General features: G+C 39.3%; 1 protein-coding gene across 1 annotated transcript in view; it reads left to right on the top strand.

The window, feature by feature from the left end:
• Positions 1 to 13,899, top strand: part of KIF5B (kinesin family member 5B) — a 35,019-nt gene extending 21,120 nt beyond the window's left edge. Inside the window, exons 14-26 of the mRNA XM_081882781.1 lie at positions 604 to 810; positions 1,705 to 1,848; positions 2,622 to 2,810; positions 3,837 to 3,954; positions 4,374 to 4,435; positions 4,538 to 4,647; positions 5,244 to 5,345; positions 6,973 to 7,033; positions 7,119 to 7,190; positions 7,284 to 7,388; positions 8,271 to 8,487; positions 9,648 to 9,799; positions 11,432 to 13,899. Coding sequence (XP_081738907.1) covers positions 604 to 810; positions 1,705 to 1,848; positions 2,622 to 2,810; positions 3,837 to 3,954; positions 4,374 to 4,435; positions 4,538 to 4,647; positions 5,244 to 5,345; positions 6,973 to 7,033; positions 7,119 to 7,190; positions 7,284 to 7,388; positions 8,271 to 8,487; positions 9,648 to 9,784 — 1,524 coding nt within the window. The 3' untranslated portion in view covers positions 9,785 to 9,799; positions 11,432 to 13,899. The remainder of the gene's footprint in view (positions 1 to 603; positions 811 to 1,704; positions 1,849 to 2,621; positions 2,811 to 3,836; positions 3,955 to 4,373; positions 4,436 to 4,537; positions 4,648 to 5,243; positions 5,346 to 6,972; positions 7,034 to 7,118; positions 7,191 to 7,283; positions 7,389 to 8,270; positions 8,488 to 9,647; positions 9,800 to 11,431) is intronic.
• Positions 13,900 to 16,324: the final 2,425 nt, after the last annotated feature.

The following is a 16,324-nucleotide window of genomic DNA, read 5'->3' as shown; positions in this document are numbered from 1 at the left end:
ATTCTGTATAGTGTCTTCAGGGACACCACTGGCAATCACAAAATATCAGAGTCTTCCAGGATTTAAAGGAGTAGTCAGTGTCCTTATTGAATTTTGGTGTACACTGCTTAGTCACAGCCTAAAGGAAATGTGGTTTTTGCTTACCATATTTATGTGCTGCCTGATCACCAAAGCTTTCTATATGGCCTGCAATAACAGTTAAGAACACTTATGCAAAAATAAAAAGCACTAAATAGTCACAGCTGTTAAAACTCCAGAAATATCCAAGGGGTCTATAAATCATTAAGAGATTGAGATGTCTGGGAAAATCTAAAGCTCATCACCTGATGCTGGAAAGACCACACAGGAATGATGGCCAGGGGTCTAATGGTGAAAATGCTGTTCTCTATCAGCCACCTGCTGCACCTCATTTGGTGCAAGGGATCTTTAAAAGGGCCTCAAAAGTTATAGGTAGGCATAGGTGGGACTCAACAACAACAAAATTAAAAATATCAGAAGCAGCTAATTACATAAAGATTTCTAAATGAGCAAATTGTGATGGTTTTTACAGTCTAGGAAACAACTGCTTAAAAAAACACAACTAAAATAACCTTTTGTGTGTAGCTTCTAGCATCTACCAGGCGGGACCAAGACAATATGCAAGCTGAACTAAATCGGCTTCAAGCTGAAAACGATGCCTCTAAGGAGGAGGTAAAAGAAGTTCTCCAAGCCCTTGAGGAGCTGGCTGTCAACTATGATCAAAAGTCTCAGGAAGTGGAAGACAAGGCAAAAGAATACGAGATGCTTAGTGAGGAGCTGAATCAGAAATCGGTAAGAAACCACCTTTTTTTGTTGCCAGTCCAAATGGTTTTACAACTATTAATGAACTGAAACTCTTTTCTCACTGGGCTTTAAAAAACATAATTACATGCCATATGCTCAATGTTCAAGTTACAATAAAGGATATTCTGACTAAGCATCAGGAAGAACTTTCTGACAGTAAAAACTGCTACACAGTGGCTCCCATGACAGGTAGTGGACGTAGTGGACTATCTTGCCTTTTTAAACAAAGGTTTGGGTGCCCATCTGCCATGGATGATCTAGTTGAGGTTCCTGCATTACAGGGGGCTGGACTATATGACCTTTTGGATTCCTTCCAACTGTACAATTGTATGATTCTATATTCATACACCATTATTTTCTGTAAACAAACATGTACATTTCAAGGTTTGTCATCCTATCTTGAGATCCCCATGTGATTGGCTCAATGTAATTGTGTGTAACACAGTGGACTTGCTCTGTCTTGTCTGATTTCCGTTCCCTAGCTGTGCAACACACCATAGTATCTGCATCTACCTAGGGCAGCATCAGGAGTAAGTTAGACTCCAACTTCTGTCAGCCCCAGCCAGAATGGCCAGTGGTCAGGGATGTTGGAAGCTATAGTCCAGCAACATTTAGATGACCACAGATTCCCATTTCTGTCCTAGAAGGTTATTGACACTACTACTACTTATAACACTACACTTTAGAAAGCATGTATTTGTAGAATAGGTCACTCCTTTTGGTTAAGGATATGCATTCTCCAACTTCAACTTCTACTGATGTTCTTGAGACTGACAGATATCGGTTGATTCTGGTTATTTAAATTGTTTTCTGGGTAAATACACATATTCATATTATTACTGGCATATGTTCTTTATTTGATCCACACTTCTCTTATTCCAGGTAACTTTAGCTAGTATAGATACAGAGCTTCAGAAACTTAAAGAAATGACCAATCACCAGAAAAAACGAGCAACAGAAATGATGGCATCTCTTCTAAAAGACCTTGCAGAAATAGGAATTGCTGTGGGAAATAATGATGTGAAGGTAAGTTGAGCTATATTATATTCTCCTGAGTTTTTTTTTAAAATGTTATGTAGATAAATTAAGAATGTGCTTCCTTGTCCTTGTCTCTTCTGTACCATTTCAAGCATTTAAAACAAGCATGACAGTGTCCGTGAATGTTTGTTTTGTAGCTGGTGCTTACAATTACAGCATAAAGAATGGCTGTCATGGGCTCCTCTTCCGTAAAATTGTACTAACTTTGATTAATTTGCAAGCAAATACTTGAAGCAGGGTATTTGTGAAAGATTGGGTGGATGGGTGGGTTGCTTGCTTAGTTGTGGCAGCAGCAGTTTCTTTGAACCAGACTCCTCACAGGAACAGATTCCTGGAGGCATAAAACTCAACTGCTGAGGGAGCTGCACTGGTTGCTGACTTGCTACTTGGTATGGTTCAGGGTTCATGAACCCTTAAATAATTTGGCCCAAAGTACATTGAGGATCATTAAAAACCTGATTGGGCACTTCTGGTGGTTCTCCACACCCCATAGAGACTAAGCATTTAGTGTGTTGCAGGCCCTGCCCTGTGGAGCTCACTGCCTATAGAGGTTTGGCAAGAACTGCTCCTGCCTTTTTTATTTATACTGACTTTCAGGATATGCAAAAATAGTGCACATTTGTTGTGACAGGGGTGTCATTTTGTCACAATCCTAGTTTAAAGCATAGATCTATTTGCTGAATAATATATTGAACTGTGAATGTGTCACATGATTTTCTAATATTAAAAATGTTTTGAACTAAAAACTTGTTCCTCCTCAGCAACCAGAAGGAACTGGCATGATAGATGAGGAATTCACAGTTGCAAGGCTCTACATCAGTAAAATGAAATCTGAAGTGAAAACTATGGTAAAACGGTGTAAGCAGTTAGAAAGTACACAGACAGAGAGCAATAAGAAAATGGAAGAAAATGAAAAAGAGCTAGCGGCCTGTCAGCTCCGTATCTCACAGGTAAATGAAATGGTTTGGCTCTGCCAGTTAATGTCATTTTTGCTTCTTGATTCCAATCTTAGCTATGTGCTTTATAAGTAAGTAAAAGTGCACTTCTTAAATTATAATCATCACAAGTGGAACCTACATCAAAATGTAGTGTTGTGAAGTGCTGTTGGTCAGAAATCCTGCTGCTCCGTTCCATTCCCCTTCCTTGTTTCCCTCCAGCAGTCAGTCCTCATGGAGCTATTCTTGAGGTTTTTCCTAAACATTTTCTTGTACTTCTGCAAGCCCCCAAATCTCCTGATACCTCACTCTTGTGTGTGAGTTATCCCATTTTAGTTGGCGAAACAAGGACTGTCACAGCCTGAACACTGGAAATAATAGGAATTGTTTTTTGCTTGACCAATAAGCATTAGAGTGAATTGGTTAATATAAGCAGTTCACTTTGCTTTCATATATTTTCCACATTGTGCATGACTAATTTGGGCTACAACATTTCAACAGCTTTTGAGGATGAGTTTTGAAATTTAGATCTAGTGACTGGATGCTTATAGGTACTAGTTTTCCATCTTGGATGCAAAGGTTTGCTGATACAGTGGGTCTCATTCTTAGTATACAAAGGCAAGAGCTATATCAGATGCAAACTACTTCCAACACATGCAGTCAACTTCAAAACCACTGGTCAACTTCAAAAGGCAGCTAGAAATCAAATGTGTCAGTAACCGACTTTCATATTTTGGGCAATGTATTGGATTTTGCTACCATGTCAGCCCACATCATGTAAAGAACATTTACTCTTGAAGCTTTTAATATTGAAGCAAGCTAGTTGTACCTTAAATGTTAGTGGAGATAGAGAAATTGATCAAACTTCATTATTTTGGAGAATTAAATGTTTCTGCTTGTGATATGCAGTTCCATATATAGTACTTCAGTATATGCTTCTACAGATATATATCCTAGTCTTGCAATGTAACTGTGAAGCTGTTTTAAGTTTATTTTCACATGTAGCTTCTATAATTTCAATTCTTGTTTTCACCCTGAAAGCATGAAGCCAAGATCAAGTCACTTACAGAGTACCTTCAGAATGTGGAACAGAAGAAAAGACAGCTTGAAGAGTCTGTGGATTCGCTGAATGATGAGCTAGTCGAACTTCGAGCACAAGGTATTAATTGCTTTACTATATGCTTAATGTTTAAGGAGCATGAACTGTGAACTGGTCTTCAGCAAGCTGTTTGTCTCACACTTCTGTAATAGGGGGAAGATACTAAGAAATATGGTGTGTATGTAAGGATTAAATGTACCTGTGAAGTGTTTTGATCACTTATGAAAAGGGTTCCGTAAAAACGTTACATTGCTAAGTTATGCTTGAGAGCTTCCTAGAGGCATCAACTTGGCCATAATTGGAATTGGGATACCTGACAAGATAGGTCACTAGTCTGATCCTGTACAGTTGTTATGTTCTTACTTCTGTAAGGTGCATAATATTTTAGGTGTGGCATGCTATGATCTTGCAACAGTCTGAGGTTGTGAATCCAGTAAATTTGTCTGTGTACTCTAACTAAATGCTCTTTTCTTCACTAGAAAAAGTTCACGAAATGGAGAAGGAGCATCTAAACAAGGTTCAAACAGCAAATGAAGTCAAGGCAAGAAAACTTCTTATATGTTTTAATCAATAATTCAAAATTAGTTTCTTCAAAAATGCAATCACTTATGATGAAGTAACATCAGAATATTTGGTTCTTTAGCAAGCTGTCGAACAGCAGATTCAAAGTCACCGTGAGACTCATCAGAAGCAGATTAGCAGTCTCAGAGATGAGGTTGAGGCAAAGGAGAAACTAATTACTGAACTGCAAGAGTAAGTTTTGCAACTACTGCATGTGTCTTTGTGGGAGGGCAGAGAACAGCTTTTTCAAAAAAAAACTTCTATCGGTGCAGTCCTTACTATGTGTATTCAGAAGTAAATTGAATTCAGATGGACTTTCTCTCAGATAAATGGGGTTAGGATTGCATCCTAAGTCTTATAAATGTGTTATTCACTTTCATTTATTTACATAAAAATCCAGCCTGTGTTCAGGCATGCAGTGTACCTTAGCAAGAATAGAAATATCCTCATTTTATGTAACTGTAAGCCTTGGTTCATGGCTCATTTTGCACCTTTCTTTCCTAGTGAGATGGGAGCTTAATGTTAGTGCCAAAAATGTAAAATTCATTCCAGTATTGACATAGTGTTTTTAGAAAGGCTTTATTTTGAGGGTTTCTAAATTTGGCTATCAGTTCTAGAATTGTTTGTCAATTCTAATGGTTCACTGTGGGTTCCAACAGAATTTTTAATCTGATCCCATCCCAGTCTAATGTGCATGTTTTGGCAACTAATAATATGTCACAAGATTGAAGGGCTGGTTTTGTGGAAATCTCTCACATCATAATTACATGTTTTTTATTCTGTGTTAGTCAAAATCAGAAGATGATGCTTGAGCAGGAACGACTCAGAATTGAACATGATAAACTGAAAGCTACCGATCAAGATAAAAGCAGGAAACTGCATGAACTAACGTAAGTAAGAACAATAATGTGGACAATCTGGTTGGTCAAATCAAACTTTGATGTGTGGACACAGTGTATTATTCATTCTGGCATACTGTTTTGAGCAGAAAGGTTCCATAATTTTTGCCTATGTAAGTTACCTATGAATGAACATTAGCAACTTTTAGAAAGGTATTAAAAAAAATAAAAGCTAATTAGGAAGTCTGATGCGACCCTGTATTGCTATAGGAGTTCCCAACGACCCTAATAGCATCTGTTCTCAAAAATCAAGAGCTGTTAGATGCAGATTTGGATCTTAGATCAATATTTACTGAAATGAAATTGGAAGGATAGGATAGTCTAAAGTTTTAAATACAGACATGCTTGGATGTTTGAAGCATAGATAGAGGCTATATAAGTTGTATGATGTAAGTATTAATTTAGTTGTTCAAAATGCGTGTACAGGTTTTGTTTTAAAATGCATTCTACCAAACCAGAATAATGCATTATCTGTCTTTCAAAATCCCATTAGCCTTAGTACCCATTAGCCTTCGTATATAGACAGTTTATAGTATGCATTTGCAAGATTCTAGATTTAGAAGTTCCTTTTCATAGTTTCCCCCTGTCCTGTGTAAAGATAGATGTCATGTTGTTCTTGATTAGCTCAGCATTTTAATAAATTATATATAAAGAGTTGGAGGAAGGAAGTGAAAGAGGCACATCTAATATTTACTCTCCACTTCTATGTTTATAAAGTGACCAAGAAGGTTAATTCTATTTCAGCTACTTTCACATGATTTGCTCAGCATTTGAAGTTGCACACATAGTTCTTTATCATTCTCCCACAAACTAAAACAAAAGTTCATTTCCCCAATAAGCCGTCTTCTTCCTGAGCCAACAGGTTAGTTGGCTTTTAAAAATGTACTCTTTGCTTGAAGAACAATTGGTCAGACAGTTTTGAATCACATTACAAATAATTTTTATCTTACACATATATCTTACTTACACAATCACAACTTTGCACAGTTTGGGGGAGAAATAAATAAATAATTGGAGAGCTTAGGAAATGCACTCTGCATTTATTTATTTATTTACACACACTTGCGGAAAGCTGTGATTGTGGGTTTATCTGGCTCTTGGAAGGTGGCACAAGGGCTTTGGCAGTGTCCTAGATCCCTCTTTGCAAAGATGGGCAAGCACTTCCTAGGCTTTGAGAAGGAGGCAAGGCCCTCATGCCTCTTTCCTGAAGCCAATCAAACAGTCCTCCATCAGGGAGGGCTAATTCCAGGGGTTCTGGGCTTTACATGGTTTTGCATACACTCGTGGACCCCCGGAACTGAACCCTCACGTAAGATGCAAGTTGCCTCTTTCATTGTGCATTGTCAACACCACATGTTAAAATACAATGTGTATACTCTGTTCCTCTTTTGGTTGTGGCCTCCAAATTAATGAAACTTACTTCAACCCAGCACTTCTGGGCTTCAGAATGTGGGCAGAGATGGTTTGTCCAATGGAAGTTTTATTTTATAGTTCTGTTTTTAAAAGTGGAAGCAGCTGTCTATGTGTGATGTTTCATCCTTTTTAGATGTTTTGAATTATTCTACTTTGGGTTAGAGACGGGAAGAATAGTAGGTTAATACATTTTTGTTCACTTTAGGGTTATGCAAGATAGGCGAGAACAAGCAAGACAAGACTTGAAAGGCTTAGAAGAGACTGTGGTAAGCTAAATATTCAAAAAGTATCTTTCAGATTCTTGAATTTATCACCTAAAAATGCTACAGTTTGCCATCTTTATATTCCTAGGCAAAAGAACTTCAGACCCTGCACAATCTTAGGAAACTTTTCGTTCAAGATCTGGCTACCAGAGTTAAGAAGGTAATGCCCAGTTCTTCATTTTAGAAACTATTGATATTTTTTGTACTAATTCCATGGGGATCGAAACTCAGATTGCCTATCTTATCGCCATAGAGTGCAGAGATTGACTCAGATGACACAGGGGGCAGTGCTGCCCAGAAACAGAAGATTTCTTTTCTTGAGAATAATCTTGAACAGCTCACAAAAGTCCACAAACAGGTAATCTGAAATATATTCTTATAATCTGATCTATTTCCATGGCTTTATAAAAGCTTATCCATGCTGTACATACTGAAGTTCTTTGGCTCACACGTTTTATCTCTTAAAGTTGCCACAAGTTGCCCTATTCAAGTAAATGTGCTACTGAGTAAAAATCAAGAACTATTTGGCCAAATTTAACTACCTTGATTGCCATGCTTTCTTTCATATGACTTGCCTACATCCTACTAAATCTAGTCATGCAGTAGAAGAGAAAAGAAGGCTAAAAAAGGTAAAAGACCCCTGACAGTTAAGTCCAGTCGCGAATGACTCTGGGGTTGCAGCGCTCATGTCACTTTACTGGCTGAGGGAGCCAACGTTTGTTCGCAGACAGTTTTTCTGGGTCATGTGGGCAGCATGACTCAGCCGCTTCCGGCAAAACCAGAGCAGCGCCCTGAAATGCCTTTTACCTTCCCGCCGGAGCAGTACCTATTTATCTACTTGCACCTTGACATGCTTTCGAACTGCTAGGTTGGCAGGACTGAGTAATGGGAGCTCACCCTGTTGCGGGGATTCAAACCGCCAACCTTCCGATCGGCAAGCTCTAGGCTCAGTGGTTTAGACCACGGCGCCACTTGCGTCCCTAGAGAATCCCAAAGAAACATTGCAGCAATTAGTTGCACCCATGTCTCTCAAGGAGGCTATTACTATGGAAAATTTAAGTAGGGGTTAGCTCTGAGGGAAGATTTTTTTTTATTCTGGATGCTTTAACTTTACCTTGAATTCTTTGTTAGTTAAAGTGCTGTTCAAAGTAACCATGGAGTGAAAGGATTTGCAAAGGCTTTAATTCCAATAGTCCAGATTTAACATAGCTCTATATGAAACATATATTTCTACCCACAGCTGGTACGTGATAATGCAGATCTTCGCTGTGAGCTTCCAAAACTGGAGAAACGACTTAGAGCTACAGCTGAGCGAGTTAAAGCTTTGGAGTCAGCACTAAAGGAAGCCAAAGAGAATGCATCTCGTGATCGCAAGCGTTACCAACAGGAAGTAGATCGTATTAAGGAAGCTGTGAGGTCAAAGAACATGATCAGAAAGGCACATTCTGCGCAAATTGGTTAGTAGATAAAATGGGAACGTTAACAGTACTGGTATGACATGAATTCAATTATTGATCCCTTTTTCTTGGCTTACTTAGTTCTACACCTGGATCTTAGAATGGTGGTAGATCACTTGCATATCCATAAATTCTATTGATTTGTCCATTGACCAGATTATCTGAAGTTGTTACTTGTATAGTCTGGAAATTAGGACATTAGTTGATTGAAGTAGTACAATTTAGGATTTAGATACTTCTGGAGTGCAAGCACATGTTACAACAAAACTTTCACAAGCTTAATATGTGAGGGTTGTTGATCCTGTTAGTATTGCATACTATAATAAGTTTTGTTATAGTTATGTATATGCATATTCCACCTTTCAGAATAGAAATATTTCTACAGGTAAAATCAAAATACTTTAATCAAATCACCATGCAGCGGTATCAAAAAATAACAAATCAAGATGCTTACTACAGGACATAAAATTTGTAACTTGTATTCTTGCACAGTTATGGAATGGGTATGGTAGTTTCAGAATTTCATCATGGTTGGGTGTTGGTTATAGGAGCAAGAAATATTTAAAGATCTAGGGTGGAATTCAACATTATTATAAGCGTTCTATCCATGCAGACATGCAGCTTGCCAGCCAGGTTAATTCGCCCCTCCTCCCCCAGTGCACTGTTTTGAAGGTTCTTTTGGCCCCTCTGAGCCAGTTGCAGGGGCACACAATGGGAGGAGAGGGGTGGGAAAGTCCCATTGAGCAAGCAGGTATCCTTGCACAGGGCTTCTCCTGAAAGGGCACATTAGGTGATTCCTGCCCCGAGAACCCATTTTTTAGAAAACTTGCTTAGAAGGCAGCATAGTAAATATTAGTAACAATAAAAGTTGCAAAATCTTTGGCTCCTTAAAAGTGTTAACGCATTCATTTGCAAAAACTTACACTGATTTGAGTCTGCTTGGTCAGATGTATGAAATAACCATGATGCACAAAAGTTTGTACCATAATAACTTTTTTTGGTCATTAAGTTACTACAAGACTAAGTTTGCGGCAAAAACAACAAACATGCATATTCCTTTGGAAATAAAATAACAATGAAGTATCAATAAACCAGCACAGCTGAATTGTTTAAAAACTTGACTTGGCTTTACCTTTAACATTTGCATTTGTTTCATGCAGCTAAACCCATTCGCCCTGGTCAGCATCCAGCAGCTTCTCCGACTCATCCAAGTGCAATTCGTGGGGGAGGTGCTTTTACTCAAAACAGCCAGCCAGTGGCCCTACGTGGAGGCGGAGCACGGCAGGAGAAGGCATGAATTTACATTATCAAGGTTGGCAGTTAACTTGTCTATTCCATTTAATATCCTGTCTTCAGTTTAAAATGTTTGGTAGTTTCAATGAAAATAGGGAATATGATTGTTTAAATACAGTATTGGATAAGAGTCCAGATCCATATGAGTATTTGTGATTGGGGGCAACTTCAGTTGAACAAGTACGCTGTTTGAAACTACCGTATTTTTCGCTCCATAAGACGCACTTTTTCCTCCTAAAAAGTAAGGAGAAATGTCTGTGTGTTTTATGGAACCAGTTCGTGGTCCCTGGAGCCGAATTGCCCAGAGGCGAAAAGCAGATTGTGCTGCTTCTTCTTCTTTTTTTAGAAAGAGGGAAGGGGGTGTTGAAACGAAGCTGCTGAGCATCTGATCAGCAATTGATTGGGAGGGAGATAAGGCTGCAGGTAAAGGAGGCTGCGGGGGGGGGGGGCAGGGAGGTAAAGACAGAGAACTTGCAAGGAGAGGAGACAGGAGTACTAAAACAAGCAGTGAGAAGAGAAATTAGAAGAAAAGGAGGAGCAAAAAACTGCTCCAGCTAAGGAAAAGACACTAAGGCAAACAAGAGGGAAGGGGGTGTTGAAAAGAAGCCGCTGAGCAGCTGATCGGCAAACAATCAGGAGGGAGATAAGGGATGCTAGCTATAAAGGAGGCTGCCTGGGAGTGGGGAGGTGAAAGCGCATGAATCCTCAGGATTTTTGCACTGGGTCACCCCAAATTCAGCATCAGATCACATTGCATGTCCATGGCTATAGGCTGCACCAAAAAAATCTCGCATCCACTGTTTTGTGGGGCCGCAATGGCGCAAAAATGTGGTTACAAAGCATAGATCCACATGGATCCTCTGGATTTTTGCATTGGGTCACCCCAAACTCACCGTCAAATCACGTATCATGTATGTGGCCACAGCATGAACCACAAAAATCATGCATCCACTGTTTCGTTCAGAATATATTTTTTTCTCGTTTTCCTCCTCTTAAAAACTAGGTGTGTCTTATGGTCAGATGCGTCTTATGGAGCGTAAAATACCGTAATTAGTTCAGAACCAAATAGGTTCCAGAATAGCTTATCATGTTCCACACATTGCCTCTCCCCCCCCCCCCCACCGAGTTTGCCATACCACAACTAAACAGCGTTTGTAGTTGCCTGTCTGACTGGGATGGCTTTCAGTAAGTTATAAGGAATGTTAAGGATAAGAGAGGAATACTTTAATTCAGTATTACTGGGGTAAATCCAGTTCAGCTGCCTCCAAATTAATGTACATAAACTGAGGAACAAGCTAAAGAAAGACCAGAATTCATGGGTTTTAAGGAAGACAGAGTTGAGATTGGAAGATTAATTGCAAAGAAACCAGGGGAGTAAGACGTATAGTGATAAATATAAGGAGTTAATTTAAAATGATTGCTAAACAAGTTAGCATTTAGAAAAACATTGATACCTTAATTCTGTATTAGATCTGGTACAGCATCTTCTACTGAAATTGTGGCACAAACTTAAATGGTGAATAGTTTTCAGTGAGTAAATGTAGATGAAAATAATTGTGTAAATCTCACAATTTTTAGAGTAAAATAAAATTATGAACATTTTGTTCACTTATTTTTCTATGTATGCATAAGTTTCTTTGGCTTTTTCTAGATGCTGAAAGCTACACAGCATGAAGAGGATTGGATATTGCGCAATGAGAGTCATTCCGTGACAGTGACGTCTATCTGTCTCTCCCTGGGGATTGTAGGATTATTTTTTTGAAAATTGTATAAACTTATACTGGTCTGTACAGCTCTCCTCATTCTACAAATTTGGCTAATTGACTCCAAACAAAACTAGGAAAAACTTTCTTCTTGGGAAATTGACGTGTAACTTAAAACGTAGCTCTTTTCATTACCTGATCTGTCTTTCACGTCTTAAATTTAGTCTGCACTGTGCCAAGTTGAATGTATGTTAAGCAACATCTTAGTTAAAATTTCCTAGCTTAATTTATGTATATTTAATGGTCTTAGGGATTGTGGAACAATGTTGAAGTAAAGTTTTAATTTTACCACTTTTAATAACACTACTTGACCCACTCTTGAATTAGAGCAGCACTGTACATTAAGTTTGCCTGGATGGCTGTATAGAGCATAAGACTAAAATTATGTGTACAGTTTGCAATTACTGAGGTGTGCTTATGACGACTGCCCTTAGGCACTGAAGTCTCTCAAAAAAACGTGGATTGAAAATTTTCCTTTTTTGACGAGGCTGCTTAACTGTTTGATTAAATCTGTTATCAGGTTAATGAGTTAATACTGTATAACAAGTAGTAAATGTAAGTTTACATGGAAAGACTTTGGCAATGACTTTTCATCTGTCCTGTTCCTGATTATACCCAGAATAGTGTGATGAGGTGAAAACATTCTGCTTCATCTTGATAAGCCTGTTAATTGGTCACCAGAACTGGATGAATTTGGTTAACTTTTCCAGTGAGAAATCAGGGCACTGTAGAACTCCTTGTATTATCAGTGCATCATATTTCATTCAAACCACAAATTTGACTTTAAGAGAATGAATTGATTGAATAAGTGGAACCAAGTGAATAAAGGGGGAAAAGAAAGTGCATAAAATGGCCAGAAATGTAGGATGGAAATGGAAATTGTGCTACACTGAAACTGTACTGTAACTTATTTGTAAATCTAGAGTTCTGTAAATGTGTTTTTCTCTAGCAATCCTGTTGGACATCATTGTCATCATCATTACTTTTGCAAAGTTTTGAGACCAAGTTTAAAGTTTTGCCCAGCAAAAAGCACTTGAAACGACATGCCACAAAATTCAAAAGAACACCTTTGACAGGGAAGTTACTGTTCAATATTGTCCAAAGGCTTTGAAAAGTTTTCTCATTACAGTCACTTGACTGGTAGGAAGTGAAAGAAAATGCTTTCCAACAGTTGAGAGATTTTGAATAACTGCTTTTCCAGAGTAAGTTGATGCCAGTTTTATATTATACTGAAGTACATTCACAGGCACTTGCCGGGGGCGGGGTAGGTTTTCTGTAGAACTTTATGACTATCTTTTGTACAAATTAAAATATTTGTATTAAGGCGGAGCCTAGTAATAGAAAAGATTGACTGACACCCCCCCCCAAATACCTTAAGTTCTGATTAGTGTCTTTTTTAATACATTTATTTTAGAGACTGGGGTTTTCTTTTTCTTTTCTTTTTAATCAGCCAGACCCTTGTTAGTTTGGAATTGTCATAAGATTAACCTCTTTCTTTTGTGCTTGAATTAAACACTCCAAATTGAAAAGATGAAATAAGAGGGGACTTGTATAAAGGGAAAATGGTGGAGAAGGAATCTCTGTTAAGTGCTTGAAGTTGTATTTTCAGTTGCATTGGCCTATGTCAGTTTCTCAACTATAGCCGTACAATTTCAGTCTGGATTCGGTTTACACAGTTCAATCTGGTTTCCTGGCAGTTACTCAAATGAAGCAGGATATTTTCTCATGGCTGTTTACGTTAGTTTCATTCCTGTAAGTAATGTATCACGGGTTTTGGTGCTGACATGGCTGTGTAATTAAACAGTTAAATAAACTGTAACTAGCATGTAGCTCAACATGTACATCCTTTTTATACCTAAGCTTTTTTATTTTAACCTTTTATGAAGTTTACCAAGAACTGCAACTTAAACTTTCAAAAGGACTCCTATGTTCTTTGGCTCTCCTATGGTAGGTTGCATGGACAGGACAATTTTTTGGTTTTGTAAATTTAGAATCTTCAATCTGCAATAGAATTTTAAATGCGTTACTCTTCCAATTTACAGTTCTTGAATTTTTATTCCTCTAGGCTATTTTTAAAAAAATGGCTTAGGACAGGAATTGAATGACATGCAAGAAGACTATTTATTCCTGGAGATAAACTAAATTATTTGCATAACATTACTGATTAACTACTTTAAAGTAGACCTGAAATGACAAGAGTCTGCCTGTGGCAAGGATCTGCCACTGAATAAACAGTTATGTATTCTCAATGCATGAGAATGCATTTAAGAATAACTGGTTTGGAGAAGATGCCATATAGTTTTAACTACCTGCATGCTGTAAATGTTTTTGTGTTTAAATAAAGAAAATCTTTGAATTTTAGTGAACTTCATTGAGACCTATATAACCTTTTAAGGTCGTAGCCATTGGATGACATTGTTTTTTCTACCTATGTATCTCCATATATTGTACTGAGGTGCTATATTGAGCATGAGCATTTTGGAAGGGGGCTTCATCAGTCAGCTCACAGTTTTCCCATTAAAGGCCAGTTTATACACTATGGGTTTTTCCCCATAGGAAGAAGGACTCAACCTAAGATTTCTGTGTATACCATTTCAACCCACCCTTGCAAGCTGCCTGGATGGTAATGTATTGCATGGGTACTTCATATTGATACATGTATTCTGTTGTGTATGCAGGGATGTCATCCTGAAACTCAGTCCTTGTCCCTTCCATGTGCATGCCCAGATCATGCGTGAACCAGCTGGGGAAGTGAAGTCCTACATTCTTAATCTCATCTTGCCAGTGTAACAATTTTATTTAAATATCCTTTATTTTTATAATTAAAAAGTCAGCCTCAGGCCTGATTAAGACCTTACACAAGTTGGCCTAGATAGCTTTGTCAGAATAGCTTGAAGGGGAGTAATGTAGATTGCTGTAGAAGCAGCGTGCTTTTGGCTGGCTCTGGTGTCCTACTTTTTTTATTTTGGAAAGCTGACTTCCACACCAAGAAAAAACACATGCTTTGTTTGCTAGTCAACCTGTACATTTTAGTGTGTACCCTCCTTCCAGCTGTATCCATATATGTTTAAACCTCATTTCCAGATAACGTGGTAGAACTGATGGCTTACGTCTTAACCAACTGGCTGGGTGAACAGAAATGAATTCATTTTAAAATATTCACCACTAGGGGGTGCAATAATCACTTCTATTAACAACCTGGAAATCTTTGAGCTGATGACTGAAAAGCAGGAAGGCTCTGAGGAATGGCAGCATAAATGTTGCTTTCTACTTCAGTTTGAAGAGAAACCAGCCTGAAGACATGCATCTTATAATGTGCAAATGGTCAGAGATTAGGTGCTTCAGGAATCTTTTGGTGTCTTACACTCAAAGCTGGCCATTTGCACATCACAAGGACATGTCTGCAATTGTTCTTCGCTCCTTGCAAAGTAAGGTGGGAGGTGATTTTTTTGCAGTAACGAATGGGTTGTTTTTCAGATTTGGAGTAGGAGCAGCCAGGTGATATTTTTTGCTGTGGCCGTTGGACTCTGATTTCATTGCCAAGTAGGAATAAGTACCATATTTTTCCGTATATAAGACAAGGTTTTTTACTTTTAAAATTAGTAAAACATTGGGGGTCTTCTTGTATACGGAACATGGGCATATTTAAGCATATGTCCGGGAGTATGGCTTAGGTGGGCTGAGGCGATCCCTCCTGCTGCAATCCCCCCCTTTCTCCCCCCCCCCCGCTTCTGGGCTGTATGCTGGCGACTGGCTCTCCTGAAGCCCCCACTGGCTTGATCACCGGATCGAGAGCAGCTGTTGCCGCTGAGAGATGCCTCAGCTTACTTCGCCTCGCCCTTCTTTTTTTCCTCTTCCCCCTCAAACTCCCACCCTGCCCCCAGCCCGCTCACCACCTTCCTCAGCTCAGTTTGCTTGACAGCATGGCCGGACGCAGAGCGGCCGCTGCCTTCCCCCTGGTCTTCTTTGGAATCCTGCTTGGGAGCCTGATTCCCCACAGCAGGAGCTGCCACTGAGGGGGAGAGTGTGGTGCCCCAGTCGCTGCCTTTGCTTCTGTTCCACCGTGCACTGCAATCACCTCATGCTGGAAACTTTGAGGGCGATCGCCCCCAAAAAGATCAACAGCTTGCCGCCGCCAGTCATCCAGATTTTCACTTCTATTTTAGGGTTTCGTTTTCTTAATTTTGGGTTCAAAAAAAATAGGGGTCGTCTTATACATGGGGGCATCTTGTTCATGGAAAAATACGGGAAGTTTTGTTTCACTGTGATTAAAAAGTGTAGTTTTGTTAACAGTTTGGATTTCCAAAGCAATTTGGACTTTTAAAAAATGCAGATAATGGGTCCACAAAAGCTGAAGTATTTCCCCTCCAAGGTTGCCAAAAGAAGAAAATGCTGGGGAGAGGGAGAATTGTTTTGTAACCGACAAGTCTAGCTTCTAATTGGAGGGCTATTCAATCACAGCACCCCAGCTCTGCTTCCTTTTGTACTTTGCATGCTGATTGCAGCATCTGGGCTTGATGAGGCAGATGACCCTCACCTGTTCCAAGCCGCCTCCAGCTGAGGAATCACACGCCACCTCCCAGAGCTAGCGAGCTCCACCTAGTCAGCTAGAGAGATGGGCTCTGGGCCGTTGCCTGCCTCAGCCTCCTGGAGCATCACTTCTGCTACTCCCTACGCCTCAGATCCTGCTGTGTTTGTAGATAAAGGGGCCCCTCTGACTCTGCTGATGGGGTCTGCTGCTCTGGTTCCTGTGCATTTACCCCCATCCTCTATCACCCTGT

This window comes from Podarcis melisellensis, assembly GCF_964234715.1.
Source record: "Podarcis melisellensis genome assembly, chromosome: 12".
Lineage (NCBI taxonomy): Eukaryota > Metazoa > Chordata > Lepidosauria > Squamata > Lacertidae > Podarcis > Podarcis melisellensis.
This window is presented reverse-complemented; position numbering and strand designations above follow the sequence as displayed.